Here is a 19,899-nt window from a genome sequence, read left to right as displayed (position 1 = left end):
ACGGTACCAACATTTTTGTATTTGATACTATTATAGGTTGAGTATCCCTAATTCCAAAATCTGAAACATTTTGAGTGCAGACATTACATCACAAGTGGAAAATTCAAACTAGGTGACTTTTTTTAAATAAAACATTGCTTGGATTCAAGCATGAAAATACACATATGCCAAATCCCATTTATAAAACCTGGTGTGTGCACATTTCTAGAGGATTTACCTTTGTAAATCTCAGTCATTTTGTAAATATATCCCCTGTGAAGCTTAGACACACAATCGACGATCCAGGGGTTTGGATATCCCATGAAGCATCAAGTGCAGTGAGGAAACGACACATCATCAACAATAATGGGATGTGTGGGAACTGGGAACCCCTGTGAAGCATCAGGCACTTCTAAGCAATGAAACACAGTTGACGAGCTTTGTCCCCCATGAAGCAACAAAACATTTCCACAGCTGTTCAGAAGTCCTCCATGGCACCATTAAATTGCTGTATGGTGTGGAGGTTAGAGTGGGCATAGATTTGTAGAGCTTCTTCTCTGCTCTCTGGGTAATAATAGAATGTCACTGCTTAAGGTTAACAAAAGCAGCTTAATTTTTGATAGATAGATAGATACTTTATTAATCCCAAGGGGAAATTCACAAAGTGAATAGTGCTAGTTGTCCTTATTGCAGTAGGAGTTCAATAAATTGCTTCGGTTATGTCTGGAGAAACAGACACTGCAGCAAATTGTCTTTTTATGTTGGAAATGGCATGTTTTATGTAAGTACATGCACACTATATGAAAACTGAACATAGCCCCTTGAGTAATGGCTTCCAGCACAGTGGGCATGACGGATTGAAGATTGGCTAAGATATTCCTGACCTACTGGTCAGTTCTGTCAGTTAGGCCAAGAGTTTCAGTAGCTGAGAAAATTAGAAGACTTGTTCATACTACACCTTTATCAATTGCTTTCCTGGTGCTGGAAGAATCTCGCACCAAAAAAAGTTATATTTTCATTTTCAGTTAATACATTTTGTAAGGTTACGAGCATTTTTGCATCTGATGTCGGTTGTCCTGATGTGGGTTGTGACCAAGGAGTCTTCACCTCTTTAATATAGTGCATTCTGCATTTTATTTTTTTTTTTTTCTTAGCAGAGGTACTTTTAAAAATTGTGAGACTAGATCGTTTCTCAGCCTCCCAAGGATATGTGAGATTCTGTAACTTCAAGTGCACATTTAACAGTGTAATCTGCAAAAACGTCTGCGTCTACAGTTGGGCTCCAGGACTGAACTTGTGAACTACTGATATAGACTGCATTATTATTCTTTTCTACTTCTGTTTTCCTCACTGTCCAGAAATAAGTAATGTGCTTGGAAAGCGTAGTTTAGATATGTTCCATTTATTTAAAGTTAATCTCTGTGCCATCAGAGGAACTTCATTTTCATAGTTTATAAGTCTAGACAGCACTTCGACGTGAACAACAATTCCCTGCAGCTTTTTGGCTGTTACATTTTGTTTTGGTATTGAATTGCAATGCACCACCCCTGCTTGTTATTTATTTTTTTTATTACTTCAGGAAGCAATGTTTGTTTAATTGCTTATTTGCTTACAAAGCTGCTTTGGGCATTATATTTCTTTATTAGCCAGTGGAGCATGTCCACATTTTCTAGCTTGCAGTCATTAGCATTAGCTTACAGGTGAGGAAAACTTGGATTTAATTGGTTATGGGCCAGTTATCTGCCAGGTTTAAACTATAAAATGCCAATGAAAACAAATGGAATTTTGGAGTGTACTGACCTGTGTGCTATGGCAAATAGCATTTTTTCTTTTTCCTTTGCTATATTTTTTAAATTCAAGCTAACTTTTTTTATGCAGTGTGTGTCCTATTTCAGTATATTCAGTATGCATCACTGTTGATCTTTGGGGCATTTGATATGAAAACAAAGCCATGTATGCTATTTGCTTTGTTGTATCCATTGCAAAGGCAGCCTTATGTTTTAATTTTGTTCTTTCCTGCTCATTGAGTTTTGAAACCACTTGCATTATCAATAAATCTGGTTTTACTTTATATGACATCTTTCACATGTTTTGTCATTTCTTTCTGATGGAATGGCAGCCCTAGGGCTTTTTGGAACAAAAATTAACAAGGCTGTAAGGTTTGTAGGCAGTCTGTTTAAAAGTCTTGGTCTCATTTTCAGGACAGAAAGAGGAAATATATATTGTGATAAATAAAGCAAATGAGACAGATTAAGGATTGGAGAGCCTTCCCGTTTACTGGTTGTTGGTTCCAGTACTCGGCAACAAGGTCAAGGTTACAACAAAAAGTTCGACACATTTGACAAAAACTCAGGGGTCAGGAGGCTTTTTATAGAGGGACAGATCAAATTAATGGAAGTGACAAAGAGGGATGGAGCTGCAGATGACGTCAGGAATGGAGGGACGGAACTGAAGTCATCAGGATGAGACCAGAAGTGAGGTGATTCCCTGAACCGGAACAGAGCGTTTTCTTCGGGGTGTGGAAACGCAGTGGAGATCGGTATACTCATTGAGGTATGGACTTTTTATTCGAGCGTCTTTCTGTAGGTGTAAAGGAGAGAAAAGAATTAATGCCGTGATCCGGATCCCCTTTTCTTGTAGTTTCACTCACAATAGAGCATGCTGACTGTCCACGATTAATCCTAATCATGCATGTGTGACAATACAGTAATCCCTCCTCCATCGCGGGGGTTGCGTTCCAGAGCCACCTGCGAAATAAGAAAATCCGCGAAGTAGAAACCATATGTTTATATGGTTATTTTTATATTGTCATGCTTGGGTCACAGATTTGCGCAGAAACACAGGAGGTTGTAGAGAGACAGGAACGTTATTCAAACACTGCAAACAAACATTTGTCTCTTTTTTCAAAAGTTTAAACTGCTCCATGACAAGACAGAGATGACAGTTCCGTCTCACAATTAAAAGAATGCAAACGTATTTTCCTCTTCAAAGGAGTGCGCGTCAGGAGCAGAGTCTGTCAGAAAGACAGAGGAAAGCAAACAAATCAATAGGGCTGTTTTCTTTTAAGTATGCGAAGCACCGCGGCACAAAGCTGTTGAAGGCAGCAGCTCACACCCCCTCCGTCAGGAGCAGGAAGAGAGAGAGAGAGAGTTTGTTTTTCAATCAAAAATCAATACGTGCCCTTCGAGCTTTTAAGTATGCGAAGCACCGGTGCAGCATGTCGTTTCAGGAAGCAGCTGCACAAAAGATAGCAACGTGAAGATAATCTTTCAGCATTTTTAGACGAGCGTCCTTATCTAGGTGTGCGAACAGCCCCCCTGCTCAATCCCCATACGTCAGGATCAGAGAAAGTCAGCGCAAGAGAGAGAGAGAGAAAGTAAGTTGGGTAGCTTCTCAGCCATCTGCCAATAGCGTCCCTTGTATGAAATCAACTGGGCAAACCAACTGAGGAAGCATGTACCAGAAATTAAAAGACCCATTGTCCGCAGAAATCCGCGAACCAGCAAAAAATCCGCGATATATATTTAAATATGCTTACATATAAAATCCGCGATGGAGTGAAGCCATGAAAGGCGAAGCGCGATATAGCGAGGGATTACTGTGTATATTTTTTTTACACCTGTGGTTTTTGCATCACTTTTACCTTGAATTCCCGAAAAGACAGTTTTGAGCAGTTAACTTATTTTTATTGGTAATTGAGCACACAGTTCATTAGAAATGATCAACTGGTGTAGATCAAATAACACCTTAGAACACGAAAATGCATAATGGATGTTCTCATGACTTTAGTGTTACTTATTTGTTAAATATGATTTCCTAGAATTCTTTGACAGGTTTTAGGTAGTTAGTACTATTACTGTGGCTGACAGCTACATGAAGTCATCTGTTGGCAACCTTTTTAAAAAATCCCATTCCACCTCAAAAATAGCACTGAATTTGTTTAGGACATCTAAAACAAAATTATCATATGCTCAGAACAAATATGTATAACTGAACTGTTTTTAAGTAGTATAAAGAAAAAAAGGATTCTTTTTCTCTGTTTTATTGTGTGTTAAATAAGTAACCACAGAATCTTTCGTCGGCAGTTTTATTTGTCTAAGTGATGGCCAAACATTGTTATTTTAGAATATATACATTTCTTTAGTAAACTGCATAGGTTAGAAATGCAACACAATAAGATGAAATGACTACCAAAAATTCAATTTATAAAGTGAAACCATATAATCAGAATGATCTGTTTTTGACCTAAAATTACCAAAGTAACAGTTGTGGGAAACCGCCCGGACACAGACGGACACGTTCATGTCACCCAACACACGTTTATTTTACACTATGTACAAATATTAAAGTGCACAACCCAGTGCCGCAGCACCAATCACCCCAAAAGTCCAGGCCCTTCCACAATGCCTTTCCTCTTCCACCCGACTCCAGCCCTGAATGAAGGGAGGCGGCCCCTTTTATTGTCCCCCGGATGTGCTCCTGGTGTGTTCCGGCAATCTTCCACCGACACGCCCCAGTGTGGCGGAAGTACCGGCTGCATCCCCGGAAGCACTCCGGGTGTCCCTGCTCCTCTTCCTCCCAGCACTTCCTGGTGTGGAGGAAGTGCTGAGGTCCAGGGCTCTCCAAGCATTGGGGTGCCCCCTGGCAGTGACCACGGGCCCCTACAGGGTTGAGCTTCAAAGCTCTGTACCCGTGGTCCCCACAGCAACCAGGGCGGTCGCCCCCTCATGGTCTGGAGGTGGCGTGAGCCCTCCTCCGGTCCTCTTGGGCGTCCCAGCTGGGTACCACCCCCAGCCACGTGCCACACAGTACAAAATGAAAAAATATTATTTCTGAAGAGAATGGAAAATTAACATCAGATTTCAAACAAATAAGTAAAATTTAGCTTACTGGTAGATATATACCAAAGGTGTTTTGTGAAAGTATAAACCAATTTTGAATAACTGGATTATTTATAATGTTTTCTCATTAAAACAATAAAAAAACGTGTCTTTGCAGCTTTGTGCTTATTAGAACCCGAATGACCTCAAAATGTGCAGTCAGATGAGTCGTACGACTGGTTAAATGGGTCATCTAAAAGACTTATGTGGAGCTTGCAAGCCAGATGTTGGACACAGGTGGCTGCCTACAAGACATGCTTGTAATTAATAAAATGCAAAGAGATTTTTTTTTTATCATTACAGCTGTAGATACTGTAAAAGTGTAAAACATTTCTGTTTTGTAATGATGCATACATTGTGAAAATCATTTGACATACACTAAGAAGCACTCCTTTCTTTTAACAACAACAGGTAGTTTGACAGATCCTGGCAGGCTGGAATACCACAATTACATTGCTTGCAATCACTTTGCTCTAGTGTAACATATGAGAGCTGTTTTGAAAGCTAATAAGCTCAGTATTTCAATGATCATATTGAATAAATATCTGTCAGCTACTTTGATATGAAAACACAATGTTGTATCGGTGACAAGCACAGGCTGAAATTCATTTATTGGCAAAGTATCATGTCCAAGACTTACAGAAGAAAGGATGCACGCATTAGTTGGTCAGATGTCCCATCTGTTTTCTCTTGGTTAATACCTCTTCTCTGAAACAAAGGCTGTCATAGTTATGAAGAGCAAAAGCACAATTCTACTCTTCACTCTTTGGGCTATTTCTACTGGGACTTCAATAAATAATCTAGAATAACATTTGATTATTTAACAATAATCTGTCTTAATCTAGAATAACATTTGAGGGTTGTTTTGTTAAACTGGGCGTTTTAGAAATCTGACTAGATAACTACAAGTGCATCTCTTTGTTCATAAGAAAAAATGCATTTGAAGAAATGACAAATGAACACTTCTTGCTTTCACAATGAAAATGCCAAGTTTAAATACATTTGAAAACTACTGTTCTGTCTGATATAAAATTATTGACTTAACCAAAATCATCATAGTCTCTTATTGTGTGACAGCTTAGGCTACTATCTCTGCACCAAAGTCAGCTGTATGGTGGCCCTTGTGCCTGGCTGTGAGGATAATGGAATGCAGTATTCCTTCTATGCTGGGTAAGTAAGTGATCACTCGTACATTTTAAGATCATCGCTGACAGATAATACATGGTCACTCACAAAAGACCCAACATTTAAACAAAATCAATTTTTAAAAATTGAAAGTTAATTGAACTAAATTAATTACCGACCAAATTGAAATGAGTTTCAAACAAAGTTGCACTATATGAAATGGTCAGTATTATTGTTTCTTTGTCACTTTAACTATGTTTAAGCACAAAGCTGAAGACAGTTCAAGTCCTACATGGACGAAACTGTGTTTGCTATTTATGACAGAATGGCTGACGGAATGTTTTGTTAAAATGGACTTGCCGCATGGCTCCAGACAGATCATGCTTCTGGGAGAGTTCAGCTGTTCGAAGATGGATGGTGTTATTTGTTAAATATGCTCAAAAGTAGAATCATTTAATGAATTGCCCTCAGAGAAAGCATGGAGCGACTAGAAGTGGACCATCTCAAATGACATTTGGAACAAAAATCTCATATTGATTCAGTCACACAAATGTAAAAATGATTCTGTGTTTGTGGAAAAAAATAATAGAATCTAAATAATGTGAAGACAAAAAACTTATGTAGTGAAAGCAAACACCTGATGAGGTGTAATAGATAATGCTTTACAGGCTTTAAAATTAAATTCTTCTGTGGTGGTGGTCCAGGATATTCATGATCATGTTGCCAGATACAGTACATGCCTTTTTAGTTCAGTCAAAACTGATGTGTTAAATGAAATTGAAAAATCAGCCAACCACACATTGATAGTCGATAAATCAACTTGACATAACAGTTTCAGAAATGTTAACTTTGTACATTTACGTTTAGTAATGAAAGCAAAAGTCATGAAGTTCAAACTTTCTTTAGTTTACTAAAGCAAAGATCAAGAAACTTCAGGCACAGTATCTGGGAGACAAGCCACATTTCCTGGAAGAAACATGTAATATGCTTTATTTATTTCAGCTCCCAGTTAAAAAACGGTCCACAATCTCTTTTATCCAGATGAAGAAGTAAAAGCTTGGTTTGTCTTTGATAAGAAAAGTTTCTCTACACCTACAAATCTGGAAAGTTTTTCATTTGGATTTACACCGAGAACTAGGCTTGCCATCAAATACGGCGCTCTTTTGAAGAAGGATTATCGTTCCTTTCAAACGAATCATTGTAGTTTAAAGACATTTTCTAACATGGATATATTTACTAAACAGCCTGATCACTTTAAGGAGGTTTTTTTCCCACTTTTTGACATTTGTGGATCGTTTCAGGCCTCAAGTGCTAACTGTGAAAGAAGATTTAGACTTTTGGAGAATATCGAAACAAAATCCAGAAATCACTTCGATACCAAGCATTTGGATAACATAATGAGAATTAGTCCTTTTAAATTCTGGACAGACTGTTAACATTGTTAGATTTTATAACTTATGTAAGTCAGGAAAGAAACTGGATATTCATTGAAATTTTGAATAGAAATAAGCTTTTTTTAATTAAAGAATGTTATCAGTTAATTTTCAATACTTATGATTAATTACTGTATTGCATATTTAATATTATGTGTAATTTTTTGTGTTATACACTGAAATGCCTGGTTAATACTGGCACTTAATTGTTGGGTTTTTAGAAAAACAAATTGCATGCTCCAGACCAGTCCAGATAGGGAACACAGAGGGGAGTGTTGTATACCTGTAAATGCATGAAAAAGGGCATTTTAATAAGAATGGACTGAGGTTTAAGTTTAATAGTAAGAAAATTAGTGATTTTTCTTTTTTTTTTTTATTAGTGTGGGGTCACCCAAAGGACCAAATGAATGAGTGAAGGGATGACTATTAAATAGTATAATACAATTTAAGGATATAGTAGTAATAGTAATAACAGTAGTAGTCTTGTCACATATACTAAGTACAGTGAAATTCTTACCAATAGAGAAATATGATAACTATTTATATAGATAACATAAATGAGACACAACACAGATGAGAATGACAAACCTATAACGGAGAACAGGCTGCTCTTACTTTGGTTGGAGGTTTTTTGCAGTTTCGAAAAGGACAAATTTGGTATTCTTTAGGTCGAAGTTATTTCTTCTCGGTCATGACGGTGTATTTTAGTTTGCCACATGAAATTCCGTTCTAAAGTGAAGCATATTTTATAAATTAAAAAAAAAAATAGTTAGCCTGCTCTTGCGCTTTATGATGGAGGTGAAGGGTACCAAGGTCCTATTTACAAGCTTTTCTGTTTAGTGTTTCTCATTTGGAATGTTAGCGTGACATCACCATCGCCCTTGTTCTAATGCACAGCGGTAGATATGAAAAGGCCGCTAAACCATTAGGCTGACACTTCCCTACCCGGCAATTACTTATGAGTTTGTTGCATAGTAAAAATGAAACATAAAAAAGTAGATTTTAGTCTTGGCTCAGATAAAGTAGCTTTAGGATACCAAAGAAGAGGAAAGGGATGTTCAATGCTGTGTCATTGCTATGGGTTCAAGGGAAGAACCTGGTTTGCAGTGGAATGCCGATGTTGTCTTTGCTTACATGGTCCTTTGTTTCAATTTGTGGTATGATGTAGTGATCTTCAGTCAATTTGGGTGTTAGGCTGTTTGCTGTATTCTTTGAATATTAGTGGCACAAGAGTTTAGGTGCTGTGATTCCCTTTTTTGTAGTTTGTAGTGAGTGCTCCGTTTCTGGCACAGAGCTCGGGTTGAAAGAGTGGATCTACAAGCTGGTGATTCCCCCCGGGTTTCCACAGGGATTTCTGCATGTCCAGCACAAAGAGCTCTTAAAGACAGATTGGATGAGTTTCCTGGTCCAAAATAGAATGAAGAGATGCATGTACCTTTTTTAAGGGACATTCTAGCCTCTGCTGATTTGGTCAGAGTCCACTTTCAGTCATGGGTAAGTGCATGCTTATAAGTGCTTGACTGTTTTCATCAGAGTAAGCAGGATTGTAGCTTGCTGTTGTACTGCAAGCTTAAAATGAATGTCCTGCCTGGCAGCTGTTGGTCTGCAGACATGACAGCTCATCATTAATTATCACCTACGGCTTTCAAAAGAAATTCAGAGAAGCTGACCAAATGTTGAGTAGTGGTAGAGCTGCAGAATTGTTAATTTTCCCAGTTTAATGACCTTCTGGAAAGTAGATAAGGAAAAGGACAGGCGACTTTATGCATCTCTGTTCTTTTTAGCATAGTTCTTGTTTGCCACTGAAAACCTAGCAAAATGGGTCAGTACCCAATTGATCTATTGTGCAGGTGAAATTGTATTTTTTTAAAATTTTTTAATAAAACAAGTATTGAGATTATTTAGTAAATCTGAAATATTTTATTTAAGATATTGTTCAGTCTAAATTTGTTCTACATCTGAATTTGTTTCTAAATTTCATAGTATTCATATTACTTTTCATTTCTAATTGTGTGGTATAGATGTATTTAAATATCTTATATTAATTACCTTCCACAACTATCTATGCACCTTGTGTGAAGTTAGATCTTTTTAAAACACTGGACAAACCTCTGCTTATCCCTTTTATCAAGTGATTTAATCTCATAATTTATGTGATGCCCTTTACTCTGCTCCTTAAGTATTGGATTATTCCATCTCAAACATTCTTAATACATATGTTTTGATATTGTTTTCTGATTTTCTTGTTTTGTCGTGATTTTGTTTCTGTTCTCATGTCATTCAGTTACTTACATTTACATCTCCTATACTGATGACTATTTTATTTCTTCATCAAATCAAAAATATGTTTTTCAGTTATTCATGAGCTCCTACTGGCAGCCAGTGACACTCCTTCAATTTTATAATCTTTTTTTTTTTTTTTTTTTTTATTTAATCTCTCTCTGTCATATATTGGTTCATGCAATTCATTTTCCTAACCCTTATTCATTTAAGGGTTTGAGTTTGAATATCAAAGCAATATGGGATGTAAGGTGGGATCCAGCTCTGGTTGGACCGCCAGTTAAAGCACACTCACTAATGCCATTCACACTATGTCAGTTGTATTTTCTCTTTTTCTCTTTGGCCAGGTCCGGAACCTATTTTCCTAGTGTATTTATGTAATTTAATAATAATAATTCATTACATTTATGTAGCGCTTTTCTCATTTCTCAAAGAGCTTTGCAAACTGCACACAGGGGGGACCTGGGTTACAAACTCATGTTCTCCTTACTGTGAGGCAGCAGTGTTCCCACTGCACCACCAGGTTGGATTTGGTTTCAATGAATGGGGGGGAAAAAATTAAACATAGAAAAAGGAGACTTCATATTTAATGCAATATGTAAGGAGCACAGCAATGAGCAAAAATTGTAAATCAGATGATAAGGGGATACATGGTGTGATGGGCGGCTGTGGCACAACAGATTCCCGCAGGGCACTTAGGGAGTTGGAGTTTGGTACAGCCCTGTTGGGTTCCTTGGGGGCTGCAAGGAGGTGCTGCAGATCCCTACAATGGACTTCCACCACACCTGGGAGTAATTCCAGGTTAACGCTGATGAACCACCTGCAGCAATCCCAGGAACTGAATAAAAGGAGCCGCGTCACTCCATTTAGGGAGCCAGAGTCGGGAGGTGGTGGACGAATCTTGCCAGAAGAGGAGCGGAGGCAGTAGAGAAAGACAAGGAAAGACAAGGTCTATGCTTTGGTCTTGTGGACATTGTGCTATTGTGGGGAGCAAAGAAAACACTTCCCCACCTGTAAATAAAGGTGTGCTGTGTGGAGAAACTTGTGTCCTGCCTGTCTGTGTCGGGTTAGGGCAGCTGTAGGCGCCTCGTTGGTCTGCAGTGGTTTAGAACAAGAACGGGCAAAGCCATGACAGGCAGTAGTTTTTCTTCCAAATTCATGTGCCTACTGGTACATTTATAAAGGGGATGGATGGAAAACTTGCAATTATTGTCACCAAGGTGAATTTGTATATGATGTATGTAATTGCAGTTTGATTTATTTTTAAGCTTGGGTATTTAGTATATTAATACATTTGAATATAACCTGGGTTTGAAGTATTCACAGATAGAGTACTGTATTTGTTAATGTGACTCCCCAGGAGCTTTTGATAAACAGATGAACCTTCTTCTTTCACCTCTTAACTTTGGTTTAAAAAGTGTCCCTTTAGAAAAGGTCAGACCCCTAAAATACTTGCTTAACAGCACACTTCCCTTTTCATAAAACTGCATAATCTTTGTTCAAAACATCAAACAACATACTGCATCAAAATAGACTTGATAAGTTCATCTTTTGGCTATTTTGTGTGTCATCTGTCTGTGTCGTTTATGTTTGCACTCAGATTCTGGCCATTAACCGAGGGGAGAATTTGAAGATACTGACAGTGAAGGTCAACATTCCTGACAGGGTGAAGAATGAATTCTGTCGCTGGTGTGTCAATGTAAGGTCTGTATGCTGCTCTACAATTAACACAGGGTTCTGTGTAAATGTTTGGGTGACTGACTAAATGTGCATAACTTTTTAGTAAATGACATATGTATGAAAGACTATTTGTTATATGTAGTGTATACAATTCATGTGTGTGTGATGAAAAGTATTTAAAATTTTTTTAAGTTGTGCCAGGAAGTGGCCTAACCTGTTTTAGAACCATAGTAAACCTTACGTTGTGCCTAGCAGATGCTTATGTCAGTAATCTCAGTAGAACACCATAACTATATAGTGTTTTTATATTTATATCTGTGCAACTGAGTGTGCAGTCCTGTCTTGTAATGCTTTGTGGAGGTGTTGTGCACTAGCATGGTGTGCAGTTGAAAATGATGATGGAAAAGCTTTATTTTTTAACCTCTAAAAAAATATCATCAGAGAGTATAAATTGACACTGATTACACTTCTTACCTTTCTTGTTTGCTTAGTTATACTTAATGACTTTAGGAGTGAACTTTATTCCACCACAGCCCTATTGAAATGTGTTTTGTTGGCCTGCAGAAGTGATAAATTTATCCACTTAAATAATTAGACTAATTAGTAGAGGGTAGTAGAGAAAGAAGAGGACTGTTCAACCCCTAAGGAGCTCAGCTTAACAGCCCTGATATGAATAGCCTTGGTGATTTTTGCCTAACCCAGCTAAGTCACATCCACTTTTTAACACAACAGTGAGAAACATAAAAAAGGAAAGACTGATATTTGAAAAGGCCCATACACATATACTTTTTTTGTACAGTAAATAATGAATAATAATGATTTAAATATCAGGAATCATCCGGAATATAAAGAATATACAAGAACAATGATGATAAACAACTAGTAAGACCAATCTTTGTGCCTGCTCTCTGCACGCTTTAAAGTATTCTGAAAATAGATTTTATTGGAAAACATTCTTGTAAGTGCTGATTAGGTAATTTCTGCCCTTAGTTACAATTACCATTAAAAAAAAAAAACTGTGCCCCATTAATGACTTTAGCAAGAAGAATAAAAAAGGATTGACATTGAAGATGGTTTTTATTTCAAAGCCACATTTAACTGTTTGGAAGCATTTCAGTTTCTACCCAAATGAAAAAGGAGAGCCAGAAAACATTGCTTGAAAGAGGTAATCTCTAAATTGCCAAATACAAGCAATTTGCCGACATGCTTTCAACATAATAACCCCAATGCTTTGCTTCTTTATTGCCTTGTACTTCTTTGTTATTGGCTGTTCACATCCACATACTGTACATTTTTTAATGTCTGATTGTACTTATCACATGATTCATTTTCATAAACCATTAAAACTTGTAGCCTTTTATTTATTTGTTATTTATAGGCTACCGTTTGAAGTGAAGTGTTTATTTGGATAATAAATTCTTACCGTATGTTTAAATAATCAAAATTTATTTTTAGAACATATTTTCATACTTGAAAGTAGTTCAGAGGGCTTTACAGTAGTAATAGATAAACATAGTTAAAAGAAATGCTAAACAAAAGAAAGCATGGAAACTAACGAAGCTACTTATAAAAGGTTGTATAAAACAGCAGAAGGGAGAAACAGTGTCCAGCAAAATAGCTATTCTTATGGTCAGATGATCAGGGTTGAAAGGAGAGCAAAAGTATCAGCTGGTTGGATGCAGAAGGAAATAAACGTCTGGGGGTTTAAGTCTAAAAGACTGCTTAGTGTCCTTTGGGTATTCTACAATACATGAATACAGCGCAATACAGTATTCACAGCACATCACTTTTTCCACATTTTGTTATGTTACAGCCTTATTCCAAAATGGATTAAATTCATTTCTTTCCTCAGAATTCTACACACAACACCCCATAATGACAACGTGAAAAAAGTTTACTTGAGGTTTTTGCAAATTTATTAAAAATATAAAAATTGAGAAAGCACATGTACATAAGTATTCACAGCCTTTGCCATGAAGCTCAAAATTGAGCTCAGGTGCATCCTGTTTCCCCTGATCATCCTTGAGATGTTTCTGCAGCTTAATTGGAGTCCACCTGTGGTAAATTCAGTTGACTGGACATGATTTGGAAAGGCACACACCTGTCTATATAAGGTCCCACAGTTGACAATTCATGTCAGAGCACAAACCAAGCATGAAGTCAAAGGAATTGTCTGTAGACCTCCGACATAGGATTGTCTCGAGGCACAAATCTGGGGAAGGTTACAGAAAAATTTCTGCCTATTTGAAGATCCCAATGAGCACAGTGGCCTCCATCATCTGTAAGTGGAAGAAGTTCGAAACCACCAGGACTCTTCCTAGAGCTGGTCGGCCATCTAAACTGAGTGATCGGGGAGAAGGGCCTTAGTCAGGGAGGTGACCAAGAACCCGATGGTCACTCTGTCAGAGCTCCAGAGGTCCTCTGTGGAGAGAGGAGAACCTTCCAGAAGGACAACCATCTCTGCAGCAATCTACCAATCAGGCCTGAATGGTAGAGTGGCCAGACAGAAGCCACTCCTTAGTAAAAGGCACATGGCAACCCGCCTGGAGTTTGCCAAAAGGCACCTGAAGGACTCTCAGACCATGAGAAAGAAAATTCTCTGGTCTGATGAGACAAAGATTGAACTCTTTGGTGTGAATGCCAGGCGTCACGTTTGGAGGAAACCAGGCACCGCTCATCACTAGGCCAATACCATCCCTACAGTGAAGCATGATGGTGGCAGCACCATGCTGTGGAGATGTTTTTCAGCGGCGGGGACTGGGAGACTAGTCAGGATAAAGGGAAAGATGACTGCTGCAATGTACAGAGACATCCTGGATGAAAACCTGCTCCAGAGTGCTCTTGACCTCAGACTGGGGCGACGGTTCATCTTCAGCAGGACAATGACCCTAAGCACACAGCCAAGATATCAAAGGAGTGGCTTCAGGACAACTCTGTGAATGTCCTTGAGTGGCCCAGCCAGAGCCCAGACTTGAATCCGATTGAACATCTCTGGAGAGATCTTAAAATGGCTGTGCACCGACGCTTCCCATCCAACCTGATGGAGCTTGAGAGGTGCTGCAAAGAGGAATGGGCGAAACTGGCCAAGGATAGGTGTGCCAAGCTTGTGGCATCATATTCAAAAAGACTTGAGGCTGTAATTGCTGCCAAAGGTGCATCGACAAAGTATTGAGCAAAGGCTGTGAATACTTATGTACTTGGGATTTCTCAGTTTTTTTATTTTTAATAAGTTTGCAAAAACCTCAAGTAAACTTTTTTCACGTTGTCATTATGGGGTGTTGTGTGCATAATTCTGAGGAAAAAAAATGAATTTAATCCATTTTGGAATAAGGCTGTAACATAACAAAATGTGGAAAAAGTGATGTGCTGTGAATACTTTCTGGATGCACTGTATATCACTATCAAGAGGATACTGTTGGGAGGTTTCTTCTTCTTTCTAGCATTCCAGGAAGCTGCAGCATACTTTGCCCAAGTGGCAGTGGCACATTGTGCTACCACAGAGTGATTAGTGACAGCAAATAAAATTGCATTTTTGATAGGAGCTAAATTTCACTTCCCTCTGTTATGAGAGAAAGCTAGTGATGCTAGTAATTTCTTAAGAGACCAAGAAAAAGAGGTGTGTTTTTTAATTTGAGGTCCCCACTTTGTTATATTAATAAGCAACTGGATGAGAGAATTTAGAGGCTGTGGATCATCTCATGCTACTGATAAATATATGTTTGTGTTGTTTGCATAGTTGAGGTAATTCACTTTAATTTTTGACACGATCAGGCTTAATGGGCTCATATACATTGACCATAACAAGAGACCCAAAATAGATCCCTATGGCACACCATAAATAAAAACATTCATCTCTAATGCACAATTGCTGTAACTGACAAAAAAAATCTTGTTACATTATACAAGAGTAAGATCATCTCAAGGCACTGCAGTGCTCAGATATAATAGGAAAACAACAGATCTATTGTTTGCATTATGCAACACCACAGAAAGTGCATAATGCTGTGTGTTGATTGGCACTGTAAACTTGGTATCAGCATGGGTGACCTTGACTGTTTGAAAAGTTTAAGGCTTTCAACATAAGTAGTGTAAACTACCTTTCAGATGTATTCTCATACATACAGTACAAAATAGAGGTGAACTCTTATGTGTATGCATGACCAACATGCACCGTGCTGCCACTTAGTGTGAATCTCACTCTCTAGGTTATTTAAAATGTTACAGCACAGAAGGTAATAGGAGAAAAGTAGCCCTTGTCACAATCACCCCACACCAGGGGTTCTGCAGTTTATGGTTTCATTTAGGTAAAACCATATTTAAAGTCACTGGGTGGCTTTGCAATGTTTTTCACACAGTCTGACCCCAAACTCCACAGGTGAGCTTCAGCCTACACTAACTTGCAAAGGGTTTTGGCTTCAAAAGTTCAAAATATATTGTTAATTTAATTTAATTAATTTAAGAGGAATTGAAGCATTACGCACATCTGAGTCTGTTCCTCGGAGAGTCACAGTCAGGTCAGCTGATGGAACGGTCCTTACGGATGACACTGCAGTTGTGACCCACTGGGCTGGCATCATCCCAACTGACTGGAAAACGGGACTTGTCATCCCTATCTGGAAATGGAAGGGTGATCGCCTGGATTGCAGCAGCTACAGGGGGATAACTCTGCTTTCGGTGCCGGGTAAGGTTCTTGCTAGAGTCGTCCTCAATAGGATCCGTGATCACTTGCTCACCTACCTGCGATTGTAACAGTCTGGTTTTACGCCTAAGAAGTCTACCATCGACACTCGGGTGAAGAGAGGGGCGGAGCTGTCAACTGATCACCACCTGGTGGTGAGTTGGCTTCGATGGTGGGGGAGGATGCCGGTCAGGCGTGGTAGGCCCAAACGTGTTGTGAGGGTCTGCTGGGAACGTCTCGCAGAGCCCCCTGTCAGAAGTAGCTTCAACTCCCACCTCCGGCAGAACTTCGACCACATCCCGAGGGAGGTGGGGGACATTGAGTCCGAATGGGCCATGTTCCGTGCCTCTATTGTTGAGGCAGCTGACCGGAGCTGTGGCCGTAAGGTGGTCGGTGCCTGTCGTGGCGGCAATCCCCGAACCCGTTGGTGGACACCGGCGGTGAAGGATGCCGTCAAGCTGAAGAAGGAGTCCTACAGGACCCTTTTGTCCTGTGGGACCCTGGAGGCAGCTGATAGGTACCGGCAGGCCAAGCGGAATGCGGCTTTGGTGGTTGCTGAGGCAAAAACTCGGGCGTGGGAGGAGTTTGGGGAGGCCATGGAGAACGACTTTCGGACGGCTTCGAGGAGATTCTGGTCCACCATCCGGCGTCTCAGGAAGGGGAAGCAGTGCAGTGTCAACACTGTATATGGTGGGGATGGTGCGCTGCTGACCTCGACTCGGGACGTTGTGGGTCGGTGGGGGGAGTACTTCGAAGACCTCCTCAATCCCATTAACATGCCTTCCAATGAGGAAGCAGAGCCTGGGGACTCAGAGGTGGGCTCCCCCATCTCTGGGACTGAGGTCACCGAGGTGGTCAAAAAACTCCTTGGTGGCAGGGCCCCGGGGATGGATGAGAAACGCCCGGAGTTCCTCAAGGCTCTGGATGTTGTAGGACTGTCTTGGTTGACACGCCTCTGCAACATCGCATGGACATCAGGGACAGTGCCTCTGGATTGGCAGACCGGGGTGGTAGTCCCCCTCTTTAAGAAGGGGGATCGGAGGGTGTGTTTCAACTACAGAGGGATCACACTCCTCAGCCTCCCTGGAAAAGTCTATTCAGGGGTCCTGGAGAGGAGGGTCCGTCGGATAGTCGAGCCTCGGATTCAGGAGGAACAGTGTGGTTTTCGTCCTGGTCGCGGAACAGTGGACCAGCTCTATACCCTTAGCAAGGTCCTGGAGGGTGTATGGGAGTTTGCCCAACCAGTCTACATGTGTTTTGTGGACTTGGAAAAGGCATTCGACCGTGTCCCTCGGGGAATCCTGTGGGGGGTTCTCCGAGAGTATGGGGTACCGGTCCCCCTGATAAGAGCTGTTCGGTCCCTGTACAATCGGTTCCAGAGTTTGGTCCGCATTGCCGGCAGTAAGTCGAACCCGTTTCCAGTGAGAGTTGGACTCCGCCAGGGCTGCCCTTTGTCACCGATTCTGTTCATAACTTTTATGGACAGAATTTCTAGGCGCATCCAGGGCGTTCAGGGGGTCCGGTTTGGTGGGCTCAGGATTGGGTCACTGCTTTTTGCAGATGATGTTGTCCTGTTTGCTTCATCAGGCCGTGATCTTCAGCTCTCTCTGGATCGGTTCGCAGCCGAGTGTGAAGCAGCTGGGATGAGAATCAGCACCTCCAAATCCGAGACCATGGTCCTCAGCCGGAAAAGGGTGGAGTGCCCTCTCAGGGTTGGTAGTGAGATCCTGCCCCAAGTGGAGGAGTTCAAGTATCTCGGGGTCTTGTTCACGAGTGAGGGAAGAATGGAGCATCGGATCGGTGCGGCATCCGCAGTAATGCGGGCACTGCATCGGTCTGTCGTGGTGAAAAAGGAGCTGAGCCGCAAGGCAAAGCTCTCAATTTACCAGTCGATCTATGTTCCTACCCTCACCTATGGTCATGAGCTATGGGTAGTGACCGAAAGAACGAGATCGCGAATACAAGCGGCTGAAATGAGTTTCCTCCGCAGGGTGTCTGGGCTTTCCCTTAAAGATAGGGTGAGAAGCTCAGTCATCCGGGAGGGGCTCAGAGTAGAGCCGCTGCTCCTCCGCATCGAAAGGAGTCAGATGAGGTGGCTCGGGCATCTGATCAGGATGCCTCCTGGACGCCTCCCTGGTGAGGTGTTCTGGGCACGTCTAACCGGGAGGAGGCCCCGGGGAAGACCCAGGACACGTTGGAGGGACTATGTCTCTCGACTGGCCTGGGAACGCCTTGGGATTCTCCCGGAAGAGCTAGAAGAAGTGGCCGGGGAGAGGGAAGTCTGGGCATCTCTGCTCAAGCTGCTGCCCCCGCGACCCGACCTCGGATAAGCGGGAGACAATGGATGGATGGATGGATGGAAGTCTACCATCGACCGCATCCTGGCACTGAGGGTTCTCATGAAGCACAAACGCGAATATCGGCAGTTTCTTTGCAGCCTTTGTCGATTTTCGCAAAGCGTTCAACTCACTTGATTGAGCTGCCCTGTGGGACATCCTGAGGATTTGCGGGATCCCCTCGAGATTGGTGGATATCATGGCCGGCCTGTACACTGGTACCGTGAGTGCTGTGCAGAGTGGAGGCGGGACCTCTGCATTTTTCCCAGTTCATTCTGGGATTCACAGGGGTGTGTTCTGCTCCTACTCTGTTCAATACTTGTATGGACTGGGTGTTGGGCAAGATTGTGGGGTCTAGTGGCTGTGGGGCATCTGTTGGTGAAGAAAGGTTCACTGATCTTGACTTTGGTGACGATGCTGTGATCTTCGTGGAGTCAATGGAGGCACTGATTGGGGCACTCAAGAGACTGAGTGAGGAGTCTGAGTGTCTGGGCTTGTGAGTGTCCTGATAAAAACCAAGATCCAGGCCTTTAATGACCTCTTGGGCACGGCCATCAGTAGTGTGTCTGTCTGCAGAGAGAGTGTTGACCTTGTTGAGAGGTTTACTTACCTTGGCAGTGACATTCATGTCTCTGGTGACTCTTCCTATGAAGTCAGTAGATGGATTGGGAGAGCATGGGGGGTCATGAGGTCGCTGGAAAGGGGTGTGTGGCGCTCCCGATATCTATGCAAAGGACGAAGGTCCAAGTCTTTAGAGTCCTGGTGCTTCCTGTCTTGCTATATGGTTGCGAGACATGGACTCTATCCAGTGACCTGAGACGAAGACTGGACTCCTTTGGTACTGTGTTTCTCCGGGAAATCCTTGGGTACCGTTGGTTTGACTTTGTGCCGAATGAGTGGTTGCTCATGGAGTCCTGAATGAGGCACATTACCTACATTGTGAGGGAGCGTCAGTTACGGCACTACGGCCATGTGTCGCGTTTCCCAGAGGGTAATCCTGCTCGTAAGATCCTTATTGTTGGGGGCCTGAGTGGCTGGACCAGACCAAGGGGTTGCCCACGTAACACCTGGCTGCGGCAGATAGAGGGTCATTTCCGGAGGGTGGGACTGGACTGCGTGTCTGCCTGGGGGGTTGCCAACCAGGACCATGAGCTGTTTTGTCATGTGGTGGGCGCAGTAGCACACTGTCCCAGTGCATGCTCCCCAACCTGACCTGACCTGACCTGGAGAGTGTCAAACTGTTACATGTGTGTTAGACATGCTGGTAAGCATCTCACTGACCTCTGTACACATGACAATACTACTGCTACTATTACTACATCCCCCCTAAGCCTGGTCTTTGGACTACTTGCTCTTGAGGCACTAGCTAGTATTCCTCTACTGAGATTCTGTTTTCTGCTCCAGCATTGCAATGAGCAACTTATTCTGCCTTTGCCTATTCCATCCGTATTGTCAAGACTTTGAAGAAAGAACTGCTGACAATCTATAGATAGATAGATACTTTATTA

The 19,899-nt window shown here is 41.4% G+C and overlaps 1 protein-coding gene across 2 annotated transcripts in view; it reads left to right on the top strand.

The window, feature by feature from the left end:
* The window catches only part of srbd1 (S1 RNA binding domain 1), a 427,205-nt gene that overhangs the window by 98,121 nt on the left and 309,185 nt on the right, over window positions 1-19,899 (top strand). For both annotated transcript variants that reach the window (XM_051919628.1, XM_028820290.2), the window contains exon 10: window positions 11,298-11,401. In XM_051919628.1, coding sequence (XP_051775588.1) covers window positions 11,298-11,401 — 104 coding nt within the window. The remainder of the gene's footprint in view (window positions 1-11,297; window positions 11,402-19,899) is intronic.

The sequence above is a fragment of the Erpetoichthys calabaricus genome, chromosome 15 (genome assembly GCF_900747795.2).
Source record: "Erpetoichthys calabaricus chromosome 15, fErpCal1.3, whole genome shotgun sequence".
Lineage (NCBI taxonomy): Eukaryota > Metazoa > Chordata > Cladistia > Polypteriformes > Polypteridae > Erpetoichthys > Erpetoichthys calabaricus.
This window is presented reverse-complemented; position numbering and strand designations above follow the sequence as displayed.